Source organism: Monodon monoceros, unplaced genomic scaffold (genome assembly GCF_005190385.1).
Source record: "Monodon monoceros isolate NGI ecotype Baffin Bay Population unplaced genomic scaffold, NGI_Narwhal_1 Super_Scaffold_7, whole genome shotgun sequence".
Taxonomy (NCBI): Eukaryota; Metazoa; Chordata; class Mammalia; order Artiodactyla; family Monodontidae; genus Monodon; species Monodon monoceros.
Window position 1 is genome coordinate 8,696,642 of NW_021703784.1, and position 20,321 is coordinate 8,716,962.

Consider the following 20,321-nt stretch of genomic DNA (forward strand, 5'->3'; position numbering starts at 1 on the left):
GTTGTTTTTGTTTGGCGAGAATAGAGGACATATTGGCTTATGGAGAGTCATCTCACATTCAGGAGAAATTTATAGTCTGGCTGATGTGTGTAAAGTAAGCCTGAGGTGAACTTGTTTGGCACAGCTGAGTTAGAAAGTATTTGGAGCCGCCAGAGAAAAAGGGTCTTGTCTATCACAAAAATCCTCAGAGTAAAACCTAGCAGAGTGGAGAGGAGAGTAGAAGGAACAAAAGGAGACAGCGATGGGACAGAGGACGAATGTAACTAAACTAAATTTGGAACTAAGGCACAAGGACTGGGACTAAGTCCTTGATTTATCTTTTGAAATGTCGTGTAAGATAGCATAAGATGTACCATGAAACTAAGGAAATCATCAGAAATATGCGTTAGAAGACCACGAAGCAAGTTGAAGGGTTGTGCAAGATAATAAAACTATCCAGGTTTCATCTGTGGATTTGCATAATGATATTTGCTGTGTGCCACAAAAAAGAAGTGAAATAACACCCTTCCACCTCACTTCCCCCGCAAAAGGAAATCACGGGCTTCATTTGTTGGTGTGTTTGGCTGGCGGTTTGAGTTGGTAGTATAGACTAGTATTATCACTGGCTAATTTTTAGATGTAGGTATTAGTGTATTTCTTGATAATTGATGTCTGAGACTGGGAATCTGTAGCATTATTGATTTGATCTCTTAAATTTTAGCAACTTCCCCAAAGACAGAGTGAGTTAGTATAGATTATGGGCTATGTAAATAACAAGTTTTACCAGCTGATTTGTTTAGGCAATTGTTTTTACCCTGTATTCCTTCTTATCAAGGGTAAGGAAGGTTATATTCTTTGCTTTGGGAAATTCTTCTTTCTGTCCTCCCTCCCCTCACTTTTTCCAAATTCTGGGCACAAATAGCAGCTCTTTCTTTTCTGTGGCAGGTGTGCATCCTATTGGCTGGCTGGTATTTCTTGTTTTCCTTTTTTTTTTTTTTCTTACTCTTTTAAAATGGGGGTGGGGGTGTACAAATACGTGTATGGGACACATGCAATAATGTTGTAATGTTTCTTGTTGTTTAATGGATAATTAATTGCAAAGTAATTGTTTGAATTATAACATGTTTGAGTAAATGCTAAATTAGTATTTTTTTCTAATATAATCATGAATTTAAAATCTAGCATTCCTGTAACAATGTGTCTGTGTTTGTCTGTCTGTGTCTGTCTAATAGTAATTAATATCTGTGGTCCGTACCTGGAAGAGGAAGTACAGCTTTAAAGGAATAACAAAAGACTTTGTGTCTTAGACCCTTCGCAGGTGTTACAGTCGGGTGAAAGAACATGGTGTTGGGAAAAGAAAGAGCAGTTACACATTTGAACAGTTGGAACAGGTGTTTGGTCAGGGAGGATGGGATGCTCAGCCCTGCCAGCCTGTACTTATTAACAGTAGTGGCTTGTACCAGGAGCTGGAGTCAGATGGCAGCACTATGGAGGAGTATTCACAGGAGGACTGGGGAAACCACAGTCAGGATCTCCACGGCTATCCAACAGATCAGGAATTGGGTAAGAGAGCCAGTATCTATGTTACTTCTGTGTGTGTGCACGCACATGCGCGTGCACGTGCATATACATATCTTTATATGTGCACAGGTACTTCATATCTGTAATATCTTCTTATACCGTTCCCACCGACAACACAACGCATATAGCCAGTCTATTTGGGCATCCTTAAACTACCAGCCTAGTGCTTAGTGACTTGGGTTCCACAAAATTCTAAAGACACAGAAGAATTCCTAATTCTGAGCTGCACAAGGAAGCTCAGTGACAGGCTACGCAATTAAAAATATCCTGCACCTCTTAGTTCTAAGATGACTGCTAAGAGTGTTGACTCTTGGCTCGACTGGTATAGATATAACTGTCTTTTCCTTCCTTTATCCCCAATACTTTTATTTTTCCTGACTGTGATTTGCAAAAGGTCCCTTTCCAGGCTTCAGTCTGAACAATCAATGAAGGGAGCCTTGGTTTGAAAGGAGCTGATATTTGAACATTATCAGGGATCATACTCCTTCAAACTCTGTAAAGGATCCCATCCCAACAGTAGCTGGAATGATTTATTCCCAGTCTTCACATTAAAAATGGAAAACAAAACAAAAAAACAAAACAAACAAAAACACACACACACACACACACAAAAAAAAATGGAAAACAAAACTGGCCATCAAATCTAAACTTGTGTGGACTAATTAAGAGGGTATATGTAGTTGTTTTTCTTTTTTCTTTTCCATAAATGCTCCAATTTTAGTTTTCATAATTTGCAAGTACTAATCAAGTTTCTGCTGCAACCTTTGTACATTCATAGCAAGTTGTGTAATGAGTGCTCACTTATAAGTAAATGTTCTCGCTCTCCAGTGAAATACTCAGGTAGCCCCCAAGGAAGGATAAGTAGGGTTGGTACTATAAATGTGCCTCCCTAGCTTAAGACAAAAGCCAATGGGCACTATTTTACAGAACTCCTGATGACAGAGAAATGCCTAATTCGAAAAAAAAAAGGATTAAATGTTAATATTTCTTGTGAATGCTGTATCTAAAGGAATCTCTCAAATATCAGAAGAGAGAGGGAGCGAAGAGGTTATAAAACTGTAAGACTAACACAACGTAAGAGAGAGAATTGATGACTAGAAGAATAAGAAGGGCAGATGCTAAGTGATCACTACCTCTTAATTTCAAAACGGTACTAAGATCTAAATTACTTTGGCATCCTCTAACTCTGGTTTTGCTGGAGAGAGTTAAGTCACCTAAACCTTTGGGGAAAAAAATGACATGCATAGTATATATTGATCCTGATATTAGGGGAATAATTGCTCTCTAAAACCTACATAGAAAGTCTAAATAGAACAGAATTATTTTCATTCTCATTCCTTTAAAAATCATGTTTGCCATGAAATTAAGCTTTAAGCTCCTAGCTAGAAATCCACTGGTGACCTTGAAGAATTTTATACTTGTAGAGCTGGTTTCTGATCTTGCATATAAATGTATGCATCTCATTATGTAAGAGTTATATTTATAAATCTGGCATTGGACAGTGTTTGACACTAGAATTAAGTTCTCACATTGGAAAGTATGGAACAAACAGTAGACATATAGCTACTTAGCTTCATAAATGTATGCCACCGCTTAGGAAAATATAACTTTTTTCAAAACCTCTGTTTTTCAGATGAAATACCTGTCACAAAGAGAACATTAAAAATAAAACAAGAGTCTTCTGAAGAAGCACAGTAAGTAGATGTTCCACCTTTCTACAAAGTGTATTTACCTAAGTTTAATGACAAAAGTCTTGCTGTAATGAAGCATGCTATGAGAGTTACAGCCATGCCACTGAGAGAGCATGTCTAGTTGTTCTTCCTCATCTTTTTAGCCTAAGTTTTCCAGTGGTTAATCCAAAATGTTGAGAATGTTGTATACAACAAGAAGAAATAAATATATGAAAATAAGCGTGTTTATGGTATTTTCCTGTGTGTGCATGTGGTATTTGGATGTTTAAATATGATACAGAGATAAGTCACAGGGCCCAGAGTTTGTCTGGGGTTAAGTGAAATGATAGGAGGGCCAGAGGGACACTTAAATTCCTTATAATATTCCATTTTGGGACTCAAAAAGCAAGTGCTTAGGAACTACAGGGGAGGCCCAATTGACGTAACTAGGGATGAACTCAAGCTTCACAGAATTGGTGTCACCAGTCTCAGACCCCCTGAACTTTTCCCACGGTTGGAACTTCAGAAGTAGAACAGACAGTTCTCAGGAACTGTTTCAATAACTGGATCTAGTTCTCATTGTGCTCCATAGCTGTAAATAGCTCATCTGAGGCTTGAGCCCAGGGAGCTTCAGGCCAAGATCAGATCAGTGGGGCAGGAAACTGACAGGCTCTGCAGAAATGTCCTGTGTGGCTGCCTCTACTCCAGGTTTCAGCTCACAGGGTGAGAGGGTTCTAAGAGGCAATTCATTTCCCAATGCAACAGTTTCCTCCGAACTGTTCCTTATTGATGATTTAGAGCTATGACTGTGCTGAATAAAATAACTTCATTTGGGCACGGGATCTTTTCACTCTAGGCTTAGGTGGGATTAGCCTGAACTAGCTGATATAGCCTGTAGTCAGATACACCATCCTTCACCCACGAAGAAGAGTCACCACTTATTTATCCAATACCTACTGTATGTCAGGTATAGCAGTACAGCAGTGAGCAAAACAGACAAAAAGCTCTGCTCTCCATCCCACCTCCTTAGCCGAGTCCTCCTTGAGGTCAGTAAAATATTTTAAAAGAGGACAGGAAGAATGGTAGCTATGAAAGATAATTTTTCTTTAAGGCATTGACCCATGCAGAAGCATGGTCCTATGTCTTAGCCTCACAAGCACCACAATCTAAATATTAGAAAAGTGATCGAGTGCCTTTGTGTACTCTGAGAAGACAAACAATCTCCAGAAATGCAGTGATTTCATCCTGATGGCCACTTAGATACTTGAGTAGCTTTCAAGACAAACTGAAGTGTGGAGGATAAGTCCAGGGCAGTCTTTGGTTCAAGAAGCAACTGACAACAAAACATTAGCTCTTTGCCATCTTGAAAAGAAAATCAAGGAAAGTAAGAGAGAATGACTATGTGGAAGGTTCCCCAGTTTGTTCCAAAAGCTCTTCCAGAAGGTATGAGCATTTAAGAATAAAGTTTCCAGGATCTGTCGCCTTCCAAGAAGCTGTTACCAAACCACCATTACACCCTCTTTTCTTGCCTGTGTTTGATTGTGTGTGAGTGTGGTAGTTGAGTATTTTTGTAGCTTAAACTATGATTGATGTCGAGTGTAATTGTTTGTTGCTAAGTTGATACTTAACAAACCTCAGTCTTCCAACATCAAAGTGGTACCCTACCTGAGAAATATCCTCATATAAATGTACGAATCATCATGAAGTATCCATTGGAATTACATGAATTAAGCAGCATGTGAAACAAGAATTTCCCTGTACTTTTTCTTCTTCTGTTAACTGTCCAAATCAAAATTGAAATAATTTCTATACTTTTGCTTCCCTTTATAAAATATATTTTAGAAAAATCTCAATTCATTATCTGGAATTTTTTTTCTCTTAAAACTGAAGCTTAATAATGGAACTTTTTCATCTGAATTCTCAGATCTTAATTCTGTGCTAAACTGACAGTTCTTTTAAATTTGGGAATAGTAATGTATTTCAGACAAATAGAAGAAAATGTCCTTTTTTCATGTTTTTATATCAGATCAATAGTCATAATCAGTTGTATATTTTCCTATGGCCAGCATGTATGGGCCAAACTTATTGAACTTTCAGAATTTCCAAGTTAGAAATTAATGTGTTCATTCTTTTAAGTGATACCTACTGGTTACTTTTCTGAATACAGCATCCTTCACCTGCTTTTGGTAATTAGGTCTGAAGGTCATCATATGCACTATACTAGCCACTTTAAAAAGTACATGATCCTTGGTTTCTGAAATCCTAGGGTCTTATGTATCAATAGTTACTAAGTGGAATACAGCCAGACTTCAGAAGTAATGGAAAGCAGTTTTTCACTAGTTCCTAGGAACTTCCCAAGGGTGAGCATGTCTCAGATTTTAATACTAAGATTATCTAGACTTGCACAGTCCAATATGGTAGCCACTAGTCACCTATGGCTATTTAAATGTAATTTAAAATTAATTAAAAACTTAATACCTCACTCACACTAGCCACATCTTAAGTGCAATGGCTAACGTATTGGACAGACACAGGCACAGGACATTTCCACCATTGCAGAAACTTCTACTGGACAGTGCTCATCTAGACACCTGAAGAATCTGACTTTCATTTCTCTTTCCAGGAAAAGAGACATCATGCAGAATATCATACAGATTTTGGAATCAGTACAGTTGAAATGGGAACTGTTTCAGAGCTGGACAGACTTTTCAAGGCTTCATCTCTCTAATAAACTGGCCATTTTTGGAATTGGTTATAACACCCGTTGGAAAGAGGATATCCGTTACCATTATGCTGAGATCAGCTCCCAGGTGCCCCTTGGCAAGCGACTCCGGGAGTACTTCAATTCTGAGAAGCCTGAGGGACGGATCATCATGACCCGAGTGCAGAAAATGAACTGGAAAAACGTTTACTACAAGTTTTTGGAGATCACTATTAGTGAGGCACGGTGCCTGGAGCTGCACATGGAAGTTGACTGGATACCCATTGCCCACTCCAAACCAACCGGTGGGAACGTTGTTCAGTATTTATTGCCGGGAGGCATTCCCAAAAGCCCAGGCCTTTATGCCATTGGCTACGAAGAGTGTATTGAGAGGCCCCCCTCACCCCACATGGAGCGACATTCCCTGGACCCAGGAAAGGAGGGCCGGGTTGACTTGGAAACCCTTTCAGCACAAGCCTCACTACAGGTGGAAGTAGAACCTACCCGAATTATCTATTGCTACCTCGGGATCGCTGAGGTCAGGACTCTGCAGCAATGCTTATTTTTACATTTCCAAGCAAATACCAAAACCTTCAGCAAAGATTGGGTCGGTATTAATGGGTTCTTGTCTCAGAACTGTATTGTGGATCCTGGAGTTTCCCCCAAATCCATCTATATCAAATTTGTAGAAGTAGAGAGGGATTTTCTTTCCGCTGGCTCTTTAGTTGAGTGCCTGGAAAAAGCCATTGGCTACCCCTTAAAATTTAACAACTGAATGTCATCCTTCATAAGGATTTGGGCTCTTACCTCTCTCTTCTCTACTCACATCCTGTTACCCAGACTGTCCCTCATCCGGATGCTGCCATCAGACTTCATGGAAACTCTTTCCACGATCGAGCCAGTACAACTAAGAAATCATAGTAGACTTTGGGCAGAAAAAACAGACCTCACCTGAAAATGCTCATTTTGAGCCAGCAAGCTATACAGCGGACTTGCATGGTGGGTCAGTTGTTTCTTTTTTAAAAACAAAAATCAATTTTTAAATGGATTTTAGAGCCCTGATGTAAACAAATGTAGGTACATTCCATATTGGACAAAACTTATACTTTGAGTTTCATATGAAATTGAAAAATTGTATTTTTTTCACGATGTTTCATTTTTACACATCTCTATGTCTCTATATAAGTATTATTTACAACCTTGAATAAATAAGCAATAGATAATGGCAAGTTAAATCTTGAGTCACAGTAAATAAGACTGTTTTTCAATATTACCCTTAGCTACTATTGTATATAATTTAGAGTTTCATTTTTTTCACCAATCAAGTGTTTTGCTATTCCCAATCAGTGTTGCCTGCAAAGACCTTTGTTTCTGTGATGTACCAACTTTATGGTTGTGCTGCCATTTAAACTTTTTTTAAAAAAATCATTAAAGTAATTCCTGGCCTCTTGGCGTACTAGTGGAGCTTTTTGTAGCAGAGTGTGGTCGCACTGGCAGTGGGACTGTGCTCTGACTTTACTGCTAGGGATGAACACAACAGAGTAGGGCAGCTTCCCTTCCTTTCACTCTCTGTACCCCACTGACAAATGTCATTATCTCTTGTCAGAGTAACAAAGGTCATTGGACATTTCATTTTGTGCTACTTTTTAAAAAGCTACAAAAGGATATTCCTTTTGGCCCTACGTACATGAATTTGTAAGAGACTCTCATTCCTCATCTTTACACTCAGTAATCAGGGGCAGCTCTCTCAGGAGCACAGGTGGACAATTGATGTCATCATACTTCCTGTAAAAAAGGAGAGAAGATCTAATAGAAACATCCGAACAAAAATTTTAAGTGATCCATAGGATAGGAAACTGTAAGGTATCAGTCCATTAGGAGGGTAACTATCACGTTTAGATCTTTCAGTGATTTCTGTGGGTCAACTAGCACTCCAGTTGGAGGTTAGTACTCTTGGCTAAGAACTACCTTACTAGTGGAGTAGTCAAGGGTCACTTTGGTCTCATGACAGGGACTTGTTAGATTGGTTATTTATCTTTAATGATTCCCCCAGCATCTCTCGGGTACTCTGCTTTAAGTGGACTGCAAATCCAGGTAAGAGCTATAATTCTCCCCGTTTTTCTGTACTATTGAAGATAAAATTGCATATTGATTAAAAAAATGTTCTTTCCTGCAACCTGAGTTGTCTTAAATCAGTGGTTTTTCTCATTCTGATACCTCTTGGTTGGTTGATGCTTATTTATTTTTCCAGTGACTAGAGAGTTATAACCAATGGGATGACTTTTATTAATGTCATTTGAGTCTAGGTTTATGGAGTTGGCCGTTTCCTGATGTGAGCTGCTAAAAGTGGCTGCTAGTTCATGGAGAGTATAAATAAATATCCTGGAATATTTGAGTGCAGCACCTCTTCTCCCTGGGCACAGGCTGTAGGTGTGGGCTTTAGGAAATTCTCATGAGTTTGCTCTTCTTTGGAACTTGGAATTATAGTCCTAAAGACCGAGGCTTCATTGACCATTTTGTAGCAATAATCTCATAATATTAGTGCCAAGTGCTGCAAGAAAAAGCATTATCACCAGGAGTAGTACATGGCATCCCCCAAACTTTGCCACTGATCAGCCCTAAAACTAACATCATGCTTCATTCATTTCTTCCCCCTATCCCGCTTTTCACTGCTGTTAGTTACTTAGCAGGGGCAGAACATTTGGGAACACTTAGTGAGGATGTCTGAGATCTACCTAATGTTACTGAGAATAGGGCATTGCTAGACCACTGTGAGCGGCACAGGGTGTATGGCAAAGCCTGATCCAGTATGTGTTTTCACCATGTGGCTTGGGATGGATGAGGGGTAGGGGCAAGAGGACAAAGCTGGGCACTGGGAAATGGCGACTTGGAAAGAAAGTACCTTCCTGATACTGAATATCCATTCTCTTTGGCCAGAACAATCTAGAAAAGAGGACAGCAGGGTGTCAGATAACTATATGAGCATTTCTAAAAACAAAAAGACTATTTAGACCTTAATGAAGCCTTATAACTGATGCCAGGAGGATGGAGACACTACATTCAAATGTAAGAATCAGCATTAAAAAATACTGTAGAGACAAAAGATGAGGTATGACGGGGAGAAACACTAGTGAGCTGCAAGTCTCTTAACATATGAAACTATGAACTTAGCTCTTGCACACAACCTGTTTATTCAGGTCACTCACAGATCATCCGCACTAACATTCCCATTTTACACAAGGGTAGAGAGCAATGTTCACCCTAAACTGCATCTCAGCAGAAACTTCCAGAGCTCTGCTAACTTCTACCACTTGACTGCCTCAGGGTCAGCAGAAAAGAAGTGGCTGGAGTAGGAGATAGTATAGAAAATTCTTTGATTGGGTGAGAGCAGTGGAAGAGTCCTGAAGGGACTGTTTCAGTGTCACATGGAGAGAAGCACTGCCTACAAATCTTTATTTGTATCTTTACTTCTGATATTGTAAATTATCTGGGGTGCAAATCCTGGAACGTTAGCTACTGAGTGAATGTTGAGGCCCTCCCTGCCTTACGTAGCACTTGATAGGGATGAGCACAGCCTCTGTAATAAGATGCTTTGGTGCTCCTGGGATACAACCAAGAGCACTGTACTGCTGTTTTTGGAAGGAATTACTTATTTGGGGTAACCTAGGCCTGACCTGGAAATAAAGGAGGGATGTTTACAAGAGGGTGCTTTGCAGTGAAGACCAAAGTAAAAAAAAAAAAAGGAAAAAGTGTGTGATAGACTAGACAAACCAAACCAACAGCACCCTCCCCCCATACATACATACACACACACACACACACACACACACACAATCTACTTGACAATTCCAAGTTTGGAGGGCCCTGCATAAGGATATGAGACTAGCAGTTACCTATTCCTGTTGCCTTTGCTGTCACTGAGCCGCCAAATACTAGATTCCAGGGGTTGCATGAGCAGTCTAGTGTTTGCATAGCCATTTCTCAAAGCCACTGCATGGCAGGTATTTAAAGAGCAGCCAGGCAGGTCACACTAGGAAGAAGCAGCTGAGAGGGTCTACGGGGCGCTGTGTAGAAAAAGACCTTGGGCAGCGCAGGCTCAAAGACCACATTCAGTGTTAAAACAGAGCAGGGCCGTGTGGAGTAAATGGAATCCAGGAGGCCTGGCTGCTTTTCTACCCAGTCAACTGTCACCTAGAGCAGGCAGCGCCAGGGATTCGTTGTTATGCTTTCTGTCCTCGGTGACCTTTGCTCTGTGGTTGAGCCGTGCAGGGATGTTTGAAGCATCTTTATTTTGGCTGTCCGACCGAGAAGCCAGAACGGGTGCGTGCCCTTCTGTAAGAAAGCTGCGGCCGCCAGAGGGCGCAGAGGTGCCTGTGACCGGCTGGCGCGGGGAGGGACGGTTAAATTAAATTTCACCCCGAACATGATCTAGTCCCGGGAATTAAAGGATCACAGCGGGCCTGAGGAGGGACGGGAGGCAGCGAAGACATGGGGATTAATAAATGGAGGGACTTGGTCCAGTCTACCTTCCCGCAGCTGCCCCCTCCTCCCCAGTCTGCATAAGGCAAAGCCTTATGAGTTAAGCGGGGAGCCGGGATCTTGTTTCCTCAGTTTCCTGCTCAGCTCCTGGGGTTTCCTTGCGCCAGTCACTTCCCTGCTCGGGTTTGCGGCGCAAGCTCCGGGTGACCCTCGGGCCTTGGTTTTAGGGAGTCTCCGAGAACCTGCTGAGAGGCCCCGTCTTGTCCGGCCACAGGTGAACACGGTCCTCGGGTCCACCGCCGGCGCATCCTCCACCGCAGCCTCGGGGCCACGCGGCACGTGCAGGGGTGGGCGTGGCCGCCTCCCTTCCTGAGCCTCTCTCTCTACCCGCTCCCGCGGCCCAACCCGCCCCTGGCCCTGGGAAATTGGTCGTTTCGGGCAGCAGAACCGGGCCCGCGCGGCCGGCACTCTGGACCTTTCCTGCCGCCTCAAGCCCCACGCTGCGGAGCCCCAGTGGCCCCGGGAAAACGCGGCTCCCCTCCTCCCCGCTTAGGCTGAGAACGCGTTACCCCCAAGCTCGGAGCCGGTTGGTCGGGCGGGAGCCCCGGCCGCTTAGGGTGTCGGGTACGGGTGGCCCCTGGACGTCGGATAATCCCCAAACCTCCCTTCCTTCCTGGCCCTCCTTCCTACCCCACTTAGCGGAGGGGGAAGGCCATGGCGTAGTCTGAGAGTTAGGGCTCTTCTCTTCTGCCCTTGCCCCCGGCCGGCTGTGAGGGCGCCACGACTCACCCGACCCCACCCTGCGTCCTGACCCGGTGGAGGCCGCGGGAGCCGGCCGTCGGAGCGCGAGGAGCGTCCCCCTGCGGCGGGTCACCCTCGAGCCCCGCCCGCGAGGACGGCGACCTCTCCGCCCCCTCGAATGCCCCGCCCCCAGTCCCCGTCGGTCCCCACCCCACCACCGGCACACGCACGCAGACTCTGGCCAGAGCCGCCCTTGGTGTCAGTGGCCCCGCTCCCGCCTCCGCTCCGGCTGTCTTGCGGCCCCAGCACCTGTCGCTTGGTGTGTCCCGGAGCCGGCGACCCTGACTCCGTCGGGGCCAGGGAAGGCCATGGTTTCCCTGCCCGGGTCCCCTGCGACCAGCTTGCTGCGGTTTTTGTTCCTGGGGCTGACTACTCTCGGTGAGTGAAACCCTGGACCTGGAGGGGACATGAGATGGGAGAGATGGGGTGAATCCGACCCTGAGGGAGGTGGTTTTGGGCACTGATGAGGAACTGGGTGGGACAGGACTCCCGTCTCTGACTCTTTCCCTCCCCGCCCTTATACTTCCCCCCACGCAGGGCATCACTTGTGTCCCCGCTGCGTTGGGGAACAGCTCCCACTTTGGGTGCGGTGTGTTTGTGGTCGGGGAGAGGGTTAGGGCACTGCCTGGGGTGAGTTGTTGGAACCATTCCTCATCCCCACTCCCCACCTCCACCCAGCAGAGCCGGATGAGCTGAGCTGCTGGATGAGACACTGGCTAAAGAGCTTAAGGACTTAACTCCAGACCCCTCCCGACCTCCACCCCACCACAAACTGATGTGCAAGAGCCCCTGGGGAATTCCCTGGTTCCCGGGCTTGACACACGCACTTCACCTCAATTCCCCAGCCCAGATCCTCCCACTTGCCCCCTCCTCCTGCTTCCTGCCCTGGGAATCAAGGGAGGTGCCCCCAAAGCACGACCGTGAGGTCATTTGGGACACAGGAAATGGAGGAGGGCTTTGAATGCCTAGAGGAGCAGAATTGTGACCCCCCCCAAGAGGTCCACCACCCCCATTGGCTCCCAGAGCCAAAGGGACAAAGGAAATAGAGAAGAGGGCCTTTGAGTCAGAGAGGAAGGGCCCCTCCTTGGAGCAAGTGCTTGAGGAGTGTTTGAAGGGCTCCAGGAGCGCCCAGGAGCTGGGGTGGCCCAGTGCAATATCTGGGAGCAAAGGACCCACAGGAACTAAGCTCATTATAAGCTGTTTCACATGCTGCCTCCCAGGCTTTCTTGCCATCTTTCTTCAAGGATCCCGAATGAGGGTGAAGGGTGGGTTTGTCCAGGTCAGCTTTAACTCCTCATTTCTCTCAGGTTGGAAGTTGCCAGGGCAAGTAAGACTTGGAAAGATGTAGAGTGAAATTCAACCACAGTGATGGGGCCCACCTAACTTTTACCCGTGTCTCCTTTAGCCCAGTCTGTGCTGCAAGGGCGTTGGGGCATGAAGTATTAGGGTCCCCAGACGAAGTGGGGCTCAAGACCAGACCACCAGCCCCTTGGTGGGGCTGCTCCAGGATCCCTTGACTTCTCAGGCCCTCTGTCCCAGCTTCAACATCAACACCTCTTTCCCTTCTGTATTCTACCCCCAACTTCCCCATCCCCCTTCCTGCTGGGGATCTCTGAAGAAAGGGAGAAAAATTCAAGTTAGCAGCTAGGGTGTCTTAGGCAGCTCTCCGGCAACCCGTCCTCTTTCTGTCCTAACTCTGAGCCTCGATTTCACACTGAAGACCCAGGCTTCAGCATCCCTACCCGGCCACCCCCGGGGGGCCACTGAGGGTTAAATGGCCCTCGGGATGGTCAGCACTTTGGGTGGCACAGGCTCTATTGGGCTCTGCCCGACAGGGTTCTCCACCGAGGCCCTTCTGCTCCCTTGCTCCTCGGTGGCTCAGCGATGCTGCCCCTGGGGCGTGAGAAGCCCGCGGGGGGAGTTTCTCAGAGAAAGAGGGAGACTAAAAATAGTAGCCCTGGGGAGCAGGCCCATTTTCCTTCTCCTGTGCTCTAGCCTGCCCCACGCTCTGGTCTGGCATGACCAGACCAGAAGGGTCCCTTTCCTGGGCGGCTCCCGTCTCCTTCACTCAGACCCAACCACCCCCTTTGCCTCTCCCTGTGGCACCTGGGAGCAAAAAGGGCCGAAGAGTTGAGGGGCTTCTGCTCCAGCGGACACCCCGGACCAGGGCAGCGAAGCCTGGGGCCCTCTCCAGCTCCTAGCTGGCCTTTGCCCAGACCCCAATGTGTCCGCATTACTATTGATTTACCACCCCTCTACCTTTGGCAAAGTGACCTTGTAAATGCAGGACTTGAGGGAGGTCGCGGGGGGCCCAGGGAGTAGGCGGCTCATCCCTCTCCCGGGACCGCGGCCGCTTTCTGGCGGGAACTGTGTCTGGCCGCTGGGGGTGAGCGGCAGAAAGGCTGGGCCAGAGCCTGCACCACCCGTAGGCCTCTCCGCGTCCCAGCCGGCGGGCTGGTCCCGAGCGGGTGTCAGGCTCCTTGAGGCAGAGGTTGTTTTTGCCTGCAGAGCCTCCGGTCCAGCGGCGCCCTCCTCATTGTCTTCTGGCTTATCACCGGGCACAAGTTTCCTGCTTGGCCCACAGGGACCTGCCAGGAAATGGGGAGGGGGGGGCTAAGAAGGCCAAGGAATCGGGCTGGGGGTTCTGTAAAGACACGCAGCCAGGAAGCCACGGGGGCGGTGTGCATCCTGGCCGGATCCACTCCTGGGCCCTTAGAGGCCTTCAGCCGGTCTCTAGCAGGGTGGAAAGCCGGACCCGTGCGCGGCCGCTGTCCGAGCGGTGGCCCCTTGCTCACCACGTGGAGGTGGCATCTCAGACTCCAGGGCAGAGTGTTGAAGCCAAGGACTCAGGGCCTCAGTGAGAGCAGGGCTTAGGAACTAGGGCGGCCAACATCCTCAGGCCTGGCCACAGACAAGCCCAAGCTTATTCCCCCAAAGGGCTTTTGACTGGCTGCTCCGTTGCCTCTCCAAAGGGCAATAAGTGAGTGTTCCTGGGCGCCATGATGCAAGCTTTGATTCGACAGCCCCCTCCTTGAAACCAACACCCCAGGCCACCTCCTGAAGGTCAGTCACAGGCAGAGGCAAGCTCTGTACTTGATTGCTTTGTACTTGATTGTCAGGGGACCTTCATTCTCCTCTAGCTCTGCCAGGATTCCCTGCGACCCGCCCAGATCCCCTGGGCCCCAAAAGGGCCCTTGGGAACTTTCCTGGGGAAGCCCACGTGTGGGAACCTAGCGGGAGGCCCGGGAGCACGGGCAGTCACTGGGCCGGGTTAGCCACTGGGCCACTCCGGCTTCCCTGGCTCGGAGTAGTTCAGAAGGAGCCGCGGAGTTAATCGGTAACCGATTAACCCTCCCACCCCCCTCCGCGCATCTGTTTGAGAACGCAGGAGATGGGAACGCTCTTGATCCCGACCGGCGCCTTTCCGCCCAGGAAAATTGGGGGAGCAAGTGGCCTACGTAGAGTGTAGATAAAAAGTATTAACTCTTCCCTTCCTCTTGGATGTCTTTCCCTTCTCGCTGGAAATCTCCCCTCCTCCTCTTGGTGCGCGGAAATCTGTGCCTCTGGGTACAAATAAATGCGTAGACACGGGTCCCTATCCCTGCTGCAAGCCAGCGGGCTGAGGTTGGGGAGAAGAAGCGCTGATGAAATTGACAATGGGATCCCAGGCCAGCGGGCCCTGGGCAGTCTTCGAGGCCTACGGTGGCGGGACCCCGCGAGGTTCGTCCTCTCCTGCCGCCGCGCTGAGCTGGGTCCTTGGGCTCCGCGCTCACCCTCCTCGCTCTCATCCCCAGCGTCCCCCTCGCGGGCCCAAGTGGAGCTGCACGTGCCCGCCGGCCTCACCAAGTTGCGTGCGGTAGAGGGAGCGGAAGTGGTGCTCCCGGCGTGGTACACCCTGCAAGGGGACCAAGCTTCGACCAAGCCCAAGCCTTGGGAGGTGCCCACCGTGATATGGTTCTTACTGGAAGGGAAGAATATGAATATGAGCCAGGTGAGGGAAATCATCTCGGCCGGAGGCTCGCTACGCCGGAGGTGGGGCGGGGCCGGGGGCGGGGTGGGGAGCAGGGAAGAGCGGGCAACGGTGGGAGGGGTGGCCAGGGGATGGCTGATTCGAAGGAGTGTCAGGGAAAAGCAAGGTCCACCTCACCGGTTCAATTTTTGTTTTGATCTTGGAGGCTTCCCCAAAGAATTCTCCTTTTCCCAGGTTTCCCTAGAACTCGAGCACACCAAACACTGACAAGTGGAGAGGCGTTTTACTTTGCCGGGCAAGGGGGAAAGTGAGGATTGAGGGTATAGGAAACAGGAAGGGTTAGAGCATGTATCACACAACTTTTAAAAGTTGAGCATCTTCCTGTTTTCACATTATCTGTGCTTTGGACATTGTCACAGGCCGCTTCTCTTTCCAAATGATTATCTGTCCCGCGGCTCCCATATAACCTCCTTGAGAGGCAAGGGTACATGTCCTCCTACAATCTCTCACCTATCTTCCTTCCGGACATCAGACGAAGACTCAGAGGCAAATTTACCCAGAAGCCAAGGAGACGTCATTTTCAGAGCTGCTTATTTGCCGGACTCCTTGCAAGGTCCTAGAAAGTGTGTTCAGGAGGTCATTTGATAAGTAGGGGGTACGTATGAAAGAAACTTAGATTGTAGGGGTAGGGCATGGGCTTATACACTGGGGGGGTGGGGTGGGGATCTTCAAGAAAAAGAAAATTTAAAAGGATATTTTTTCTCTTGGCTCTACCCCTGCAGTCTAAGTTTCTTTCATACATTACCCCCTATTTACATTATCCCTCAACCATTTTACCACTTTCTAAACACCCCAAGTGGGAGATGAAGAGACAGCGCCCAGGGGAACAGGACCTGTTCTGGTGCAGAGCACCCGGGTTGGTGAGAGGGTAGCTAGAGAGACAGGGGTGAATGGAGAACTGGTAGAGGTTAGAGGGGGTGGTGCAGGTGAGGGGCATTTGAAGACCCCCAGTTTGGGGGAGGGGGAATAGCTGAGCCCTGGGCACAGAGCAGACAAGTAATAATGGGGAGGTGTGACGCCCGCCCACCAGGTGTTGGCGCACATCAGTGGGGTCACATCAAGCAAGCCTGGAGCATCCCTGGTCTACCCCATGCCCTCCCGGAATGTGTCACTGCGGCTGCAGGACCTCCAGGAGAAAGACGCCGGACCCTACCTCTGTTCCGTGAACTTGCAAGACAGTCAAGGCACTGTTCGAGGTCACAGCAGCAAGACTTTAGAACTCAATGTGCTGGGTAAGTGAGAGGCACCCGTGGGAGGTCGGGCAGGTCTCTCCCCCAAGCGACTGAGTGTGAAGGTTGGGGGAGGGGCAAACAGAGTGACGGGGGTCCGTGTGTGGGAGCGGGGGAGGGGAGCCGCTGGCCCCCGGATGTGAGCTTTTAACCTGTCTCCCCTCCCCCAGTTCCTCCAGCTCCTCCATCCTGCCGCCTCCGGGGCGTGCCCCACGTGGGGACCAACGTGACCCTGAGCTGCCAGTCCCCAAGGAGTAAGCCCGCTGCCCAATACCAGTGGGTGCGGTCGCCCCCATCCTCCCAGGTCTTCTTTGCACCTGTTTTAGGTGAGGGAACTTCCGGAGACACTGAGAGTGTGGCTGGGGTAGAGGAAAGATGACGTACCAGAGGGGCCGGGGTGCCAGGGGAGGCAATGCTGAAAAGCACTGGCGGGGGTGGGGGGGGCGGGGGAGGGGCTGGAGAAAGAGGCCCTGCCAGGTGTCGGCACGTGCTGCAGACTTAGGTTACTCAAGAGGCGCTGCGGCTAGAAGATCTGCATTCACTAGGTGTGTGACTTTGTGACTCTGTTTCCTCATCTGTAAAATGGGGATATCAATAACCCTGATTTGAACACACCAGCTATAAAAAACATTTGGGGGCAATTGGAACTTTTATTTTTTCAATTTGACTGAGATAATCGATGGAACAATTTTAAAATGGAGTACTAGATGCTCTTGGAGAATTAGTCTTAATTTATCAGGTGTGGTAATGGTATTGTGGTTATGTAGGACACTGTCCTTCCTTATTTTTGGAGTTTCATGCTGAAGTATTTACTTTAAAATGTCTCAGAAGAAAGAGAAATGAAATAAGTATAGCAAAATGTTAGCAACTGTTGAATCTAGGTTGTGGGTATATGGATTTTTATTTCGTCCCTCTTTCTACTTTTCATTTGACCATTTTTATAATAAAAGTTTTAAAATTATTTTTACATAGAGCTTATCTCATAGGTTTGTTGTGAAACTTTTCTAAGTTAGTACATGTAAAGAACTTAGTCTTTGGTGCAGAGTAAGCAGCCAATAAGCTTTAACTGTTAAAATCATTAGATTACTTCATATATTCCTTTCAACACAATCAAGTAGGTCGTATTACCCCCATTTTACAGATGAAGAAATTGGGACCCAGAGATAGCAGGTCACTTTCTTAAAGTCAATTGACCAGTCTTCCCAAGGAGAAGACTGGCCAATTCTGGATCCTAGGTTTTCTAATTCCTCACTCAGTGTCCTTTCTCTCTCACTGTCCGCCATTCAGAAATAAAAGTAAAAATTGGATTTTGGTTTTTCTGGGCATCACTTCCTCTTTAGCCTCCTTTCAGATACCACTTGGGGACACTGAGTGGTGGAAATGGAGAGAGGTATTGAGCCAGCAGTTAGGCAACTGGGAGCAGAACCCAGCACACTGGCTGTCACACCTTTCCCTTCCCTCAGGGAATGGATAGCCAGGGAGTCTGTCCCAGGGAGTCAAAGAGGACATTCCAGAGGAGGGGCAGGATGTTTTTTATGGGAAAGAGGATCCCTGGACTGACGGCTAAATTGTGTCCACAGATGCCATCCATGGGTCTTTAAACCTCAAAAACCTTTCCACTTCCATGTCTGGAGTGTATATCTGCAAGGCCCACAATGAGGTGGGCAGTGCCCAGTGCAATGTGACCCTGAAAGTGAGCACAGGTCAGTGAGGGGTAAGTGTGGTTAGGGAGAAGATTGGTCAATGGGGGGGGTGGGTTTGCAAGAGAGGGGAGGAGGCCTTTCATTATAACAGGACAAGGAGCTTGTCTTGGTCAAATGTTCATGCAGGTGCTTGGTCAGTGACCACTTTCTTCTTGACAGTCACCTTCTTCTTAACAAAGAGAGAAAATGTGTATGGTGGTGGTAGGGCAGTGGGGCAGTGGGGTTGGAAAGGGCCAGGGAATAAGCTGAGAGTCCCCCTCTGACGGCAAGGTTTTTCCAGGGCCTGAGGCTACGGTGGTTGCTGGAGCTGTCGTGGGCACCGTGGTTGGATTGGGGCTCCTGGTTGGGCTGGTCTTGTTGTACCAACGCCGGGGCAAGGCCCTAGAGGAGCCGGCCAACGATATCAAGTAAGTGTCCCTGGTCTCTGCCAAGATGAGGGCTCTCCTTGGGAATTCGGGCAGCTCTCATCTAACGGAAGGTTGGGCGGTGGCTGAACCATCCTTCCTGTGGGCAGATTTTAAGGAGAGTTGAAGAAGAGGGGAGGTGAGAGTAAGACAAAGCACGTGGGAACTCTCCCCCTTCCCCCTTCCGGCTTCTGACCTCTTATCGCTTCTTTGATGACTAGGGAGGACGCCATCGCTCCCAGGACCCTGCCCTGGCCCAAGGGCTCAGACACAATCTCCAAGAATGGGACCCTCTCCTCTGTTACCTCGGCACGAGCCCTTCGGCCACCCCAAGGCCCTCCCAGGCCTGGTGCATTGAGCCCCACACCCAGCCTCTCCAGTCAGGTCCTGCCCTCACCAAGGCTGCCCAGAACAGATGGGGCCCGCCCTCAGCCAATATCCCCCATCGCTGGGGGGGTCTCTTCTTCTGCTCTGAGCCGCATGGGTGCTGTCCCTGTGATGGTTCCCGCCCGGAGTCAGGCTGGGTCTCTGGTGTGATGGCCCAGCCACTCGCTGGCTGAGCGTCCGGCTTCTCCTTCCTACAGGGGTCACCCCTAACACAGAGGCCTGAGCCTTGGGAGGGTGGCCGCCTTCCAGACCTCTGGTCCTCTGCCCCCACCTTTCTTTACTATGGGCAAACTGAGTCTCAGTTAAGACCCAAACTTCGAGGAGGTAGAAGAAGAGGACGTGGACCTAGGATTAGGAAGGCCCCCGCCCCGGGCTCCTTTAAGACTGCAGTGGGATGCCGCTGAGATTGCTACCTCCGCCTCTCACCCTCATCCCCCAGGGCCTGGTAGGGACCGCCAGTCAACCAGTCCTCCAGGCCCCCTTGGTCTGTACCCCGTCCCACCTAACCTCATCCTTCACTCCCCCTCCAGCTCCCAGCGTTAATATAACCTGTCCTGCTGGTTTGGTTGGGTTTTGTTGGGGCAGGGGATGAGGAAGATATTTTTTATACTAACTTGAAATGCATGGTTTTGTTTTGACTTTGCAAACTCCAATAAAGATGCGTTGTGTTTGTGTGGAAGGTGGGAGTCAAATCGCCTTCGCAAGCTTGGAGCCCCAGGAGCAGCTGAGTCTCACGATGATGCAAAAAGGGCCCTGCCCAGGCGGTGGGCCCAGAAGGGCTTCTCCGCACAGCCTCCAGCTTGGTTACCGGCTCGGGACAGCTCTCCTAGAGTCCTTAAAAGGGTCATTTGCTGTCAGGCAGTGGTGGAGAGGCACAAAGAGCTTGGGGCTGGGAGAACCTCACTCACTTTGAGCAGCAAGGGGATAAAATTGGTGACTCTCTGCGGGAGCTTGAGCGCTCACAGCTCAGGTGTGTGTGCGCTTATCTCCTGTTTCCTCCTCAAGAGCAGAGGAGAAGAACCTGGCTTCTGCTCCTCTCCCAGACCACTGAATCCTTACCCGTCTTTTTGCCCGTCCAGCAGTGAGCCCCCTCATACTGGGGGGGAGCCAGGCACAGGATGTGGTGGCGGTGTGTCCACCCCAGTCCTGCCACACCTTTTCCTACCAAGGGTAGGGGCTCCTCCAGACCTCAGTTTCTCTGCCCGTGAAATGGGGTGGCTCTGGGAGGAGGGAGGGCTTGTAGTTTCCATGGAGACTCCTGCCTCAACAAGTGGTGATAAAGGTGCCAAAGAAGGGCTCTCAGAGGATTAACTGGAAGAGGGGCTGAGGGGCTCAGAAGGAGCAAGACTCTGAAGGG

The 20,321-nt window shown here is 48.6% G+C and overlaps 2 protein-coding genes across 11 annotated transcripts in view; both read left to right on the forward strand.

Moving 5' to 3' along the window:
- The window catches only part of MSANTD2 (Myb/SANT DNA binding domain containing 2), a 28,798-nt gene extending 21,421 nt beyond the window's left edge, over positions 1-7,377 (forward strand). For 5 of the 10 annotated variants that reach the window (XR_003791485.1, XM_029208333.1, XM_029208335.1 and 2 more), the window contains 3 exons: positions 1,287-1,542; positions 3,194-3,254; positions 5,854-7,377. Coding sequence is in view for 8 of the 10 variants with exons in the window: in XM_029208333.1 (XP_029064166.1) it covers positions 1,287-1,542; positions 3,194-3,254; positions 5,854-6,706 (1,170 nt within the window). In the remaining 2 variants the exon portion in view is untranslated. Of the gene's footprint in view, positions 1-1,286; positions 1,543-3,193; positions 3,255-5,853 lie in introns of those variants that run through there. The other 5 variants (XM_029208334.1, XM_029208339.1, XM_029208338.1 and 2 more) reach the window with 2 other exon arrangements.
- A 3,999-nt stretch (positions 7,378-11,376) lies between these two features.
- On the forward strand, positions 11,377-19,643 carry ESAM (endothelial cell adhesion molecule). The gene is made up of 7 exons (XM_029206987.1): positions 11,377-11,589; positions 15,006-15,202; positions 16,272-16,473; positions 16,641-16,796; positions 18,051-18,173; positions 18,454-18,580; positions 18,799-19,643. The coding sequence occupies exons 1-7, from the start codon at positions 11,520-11,522 to the stop codon at positions 19,112-19,114; spliced, it is 1,191 nt and encodes a 396-aa protein (XP_029062820.1). The 5' UTR covers positions 11,377-11,519; the 3' UTR covers positions 19,115-19,643.
- The last annotated feature ends 678 nt before the right edge of the window (positions 19,644-20,321 follow it).

Coding starts and splice junctions, on each gene's coding strand:
- ESAM (XM_029206987.1), top strand. CDS start 11,520: ATGGTTTCCCTGCCCGGGTCCCCTGCGACCAGCTTGCTGCGGTTTTTG. Junction 15,203..16,271: donor AGAATATGAATATGAGCCAG/GTGAGGGAAATC, acceptor CCCGCCCACCAG/GTGTTGGCGCACATCAGTGG. Junction 18,174..18,453: donor GACCCTGAAAGTGAGCACAG/GTCAGTGAGGGG, acceptor AGGTTTTTCCAG/GGCCTGAGGCTACGGTGGTT.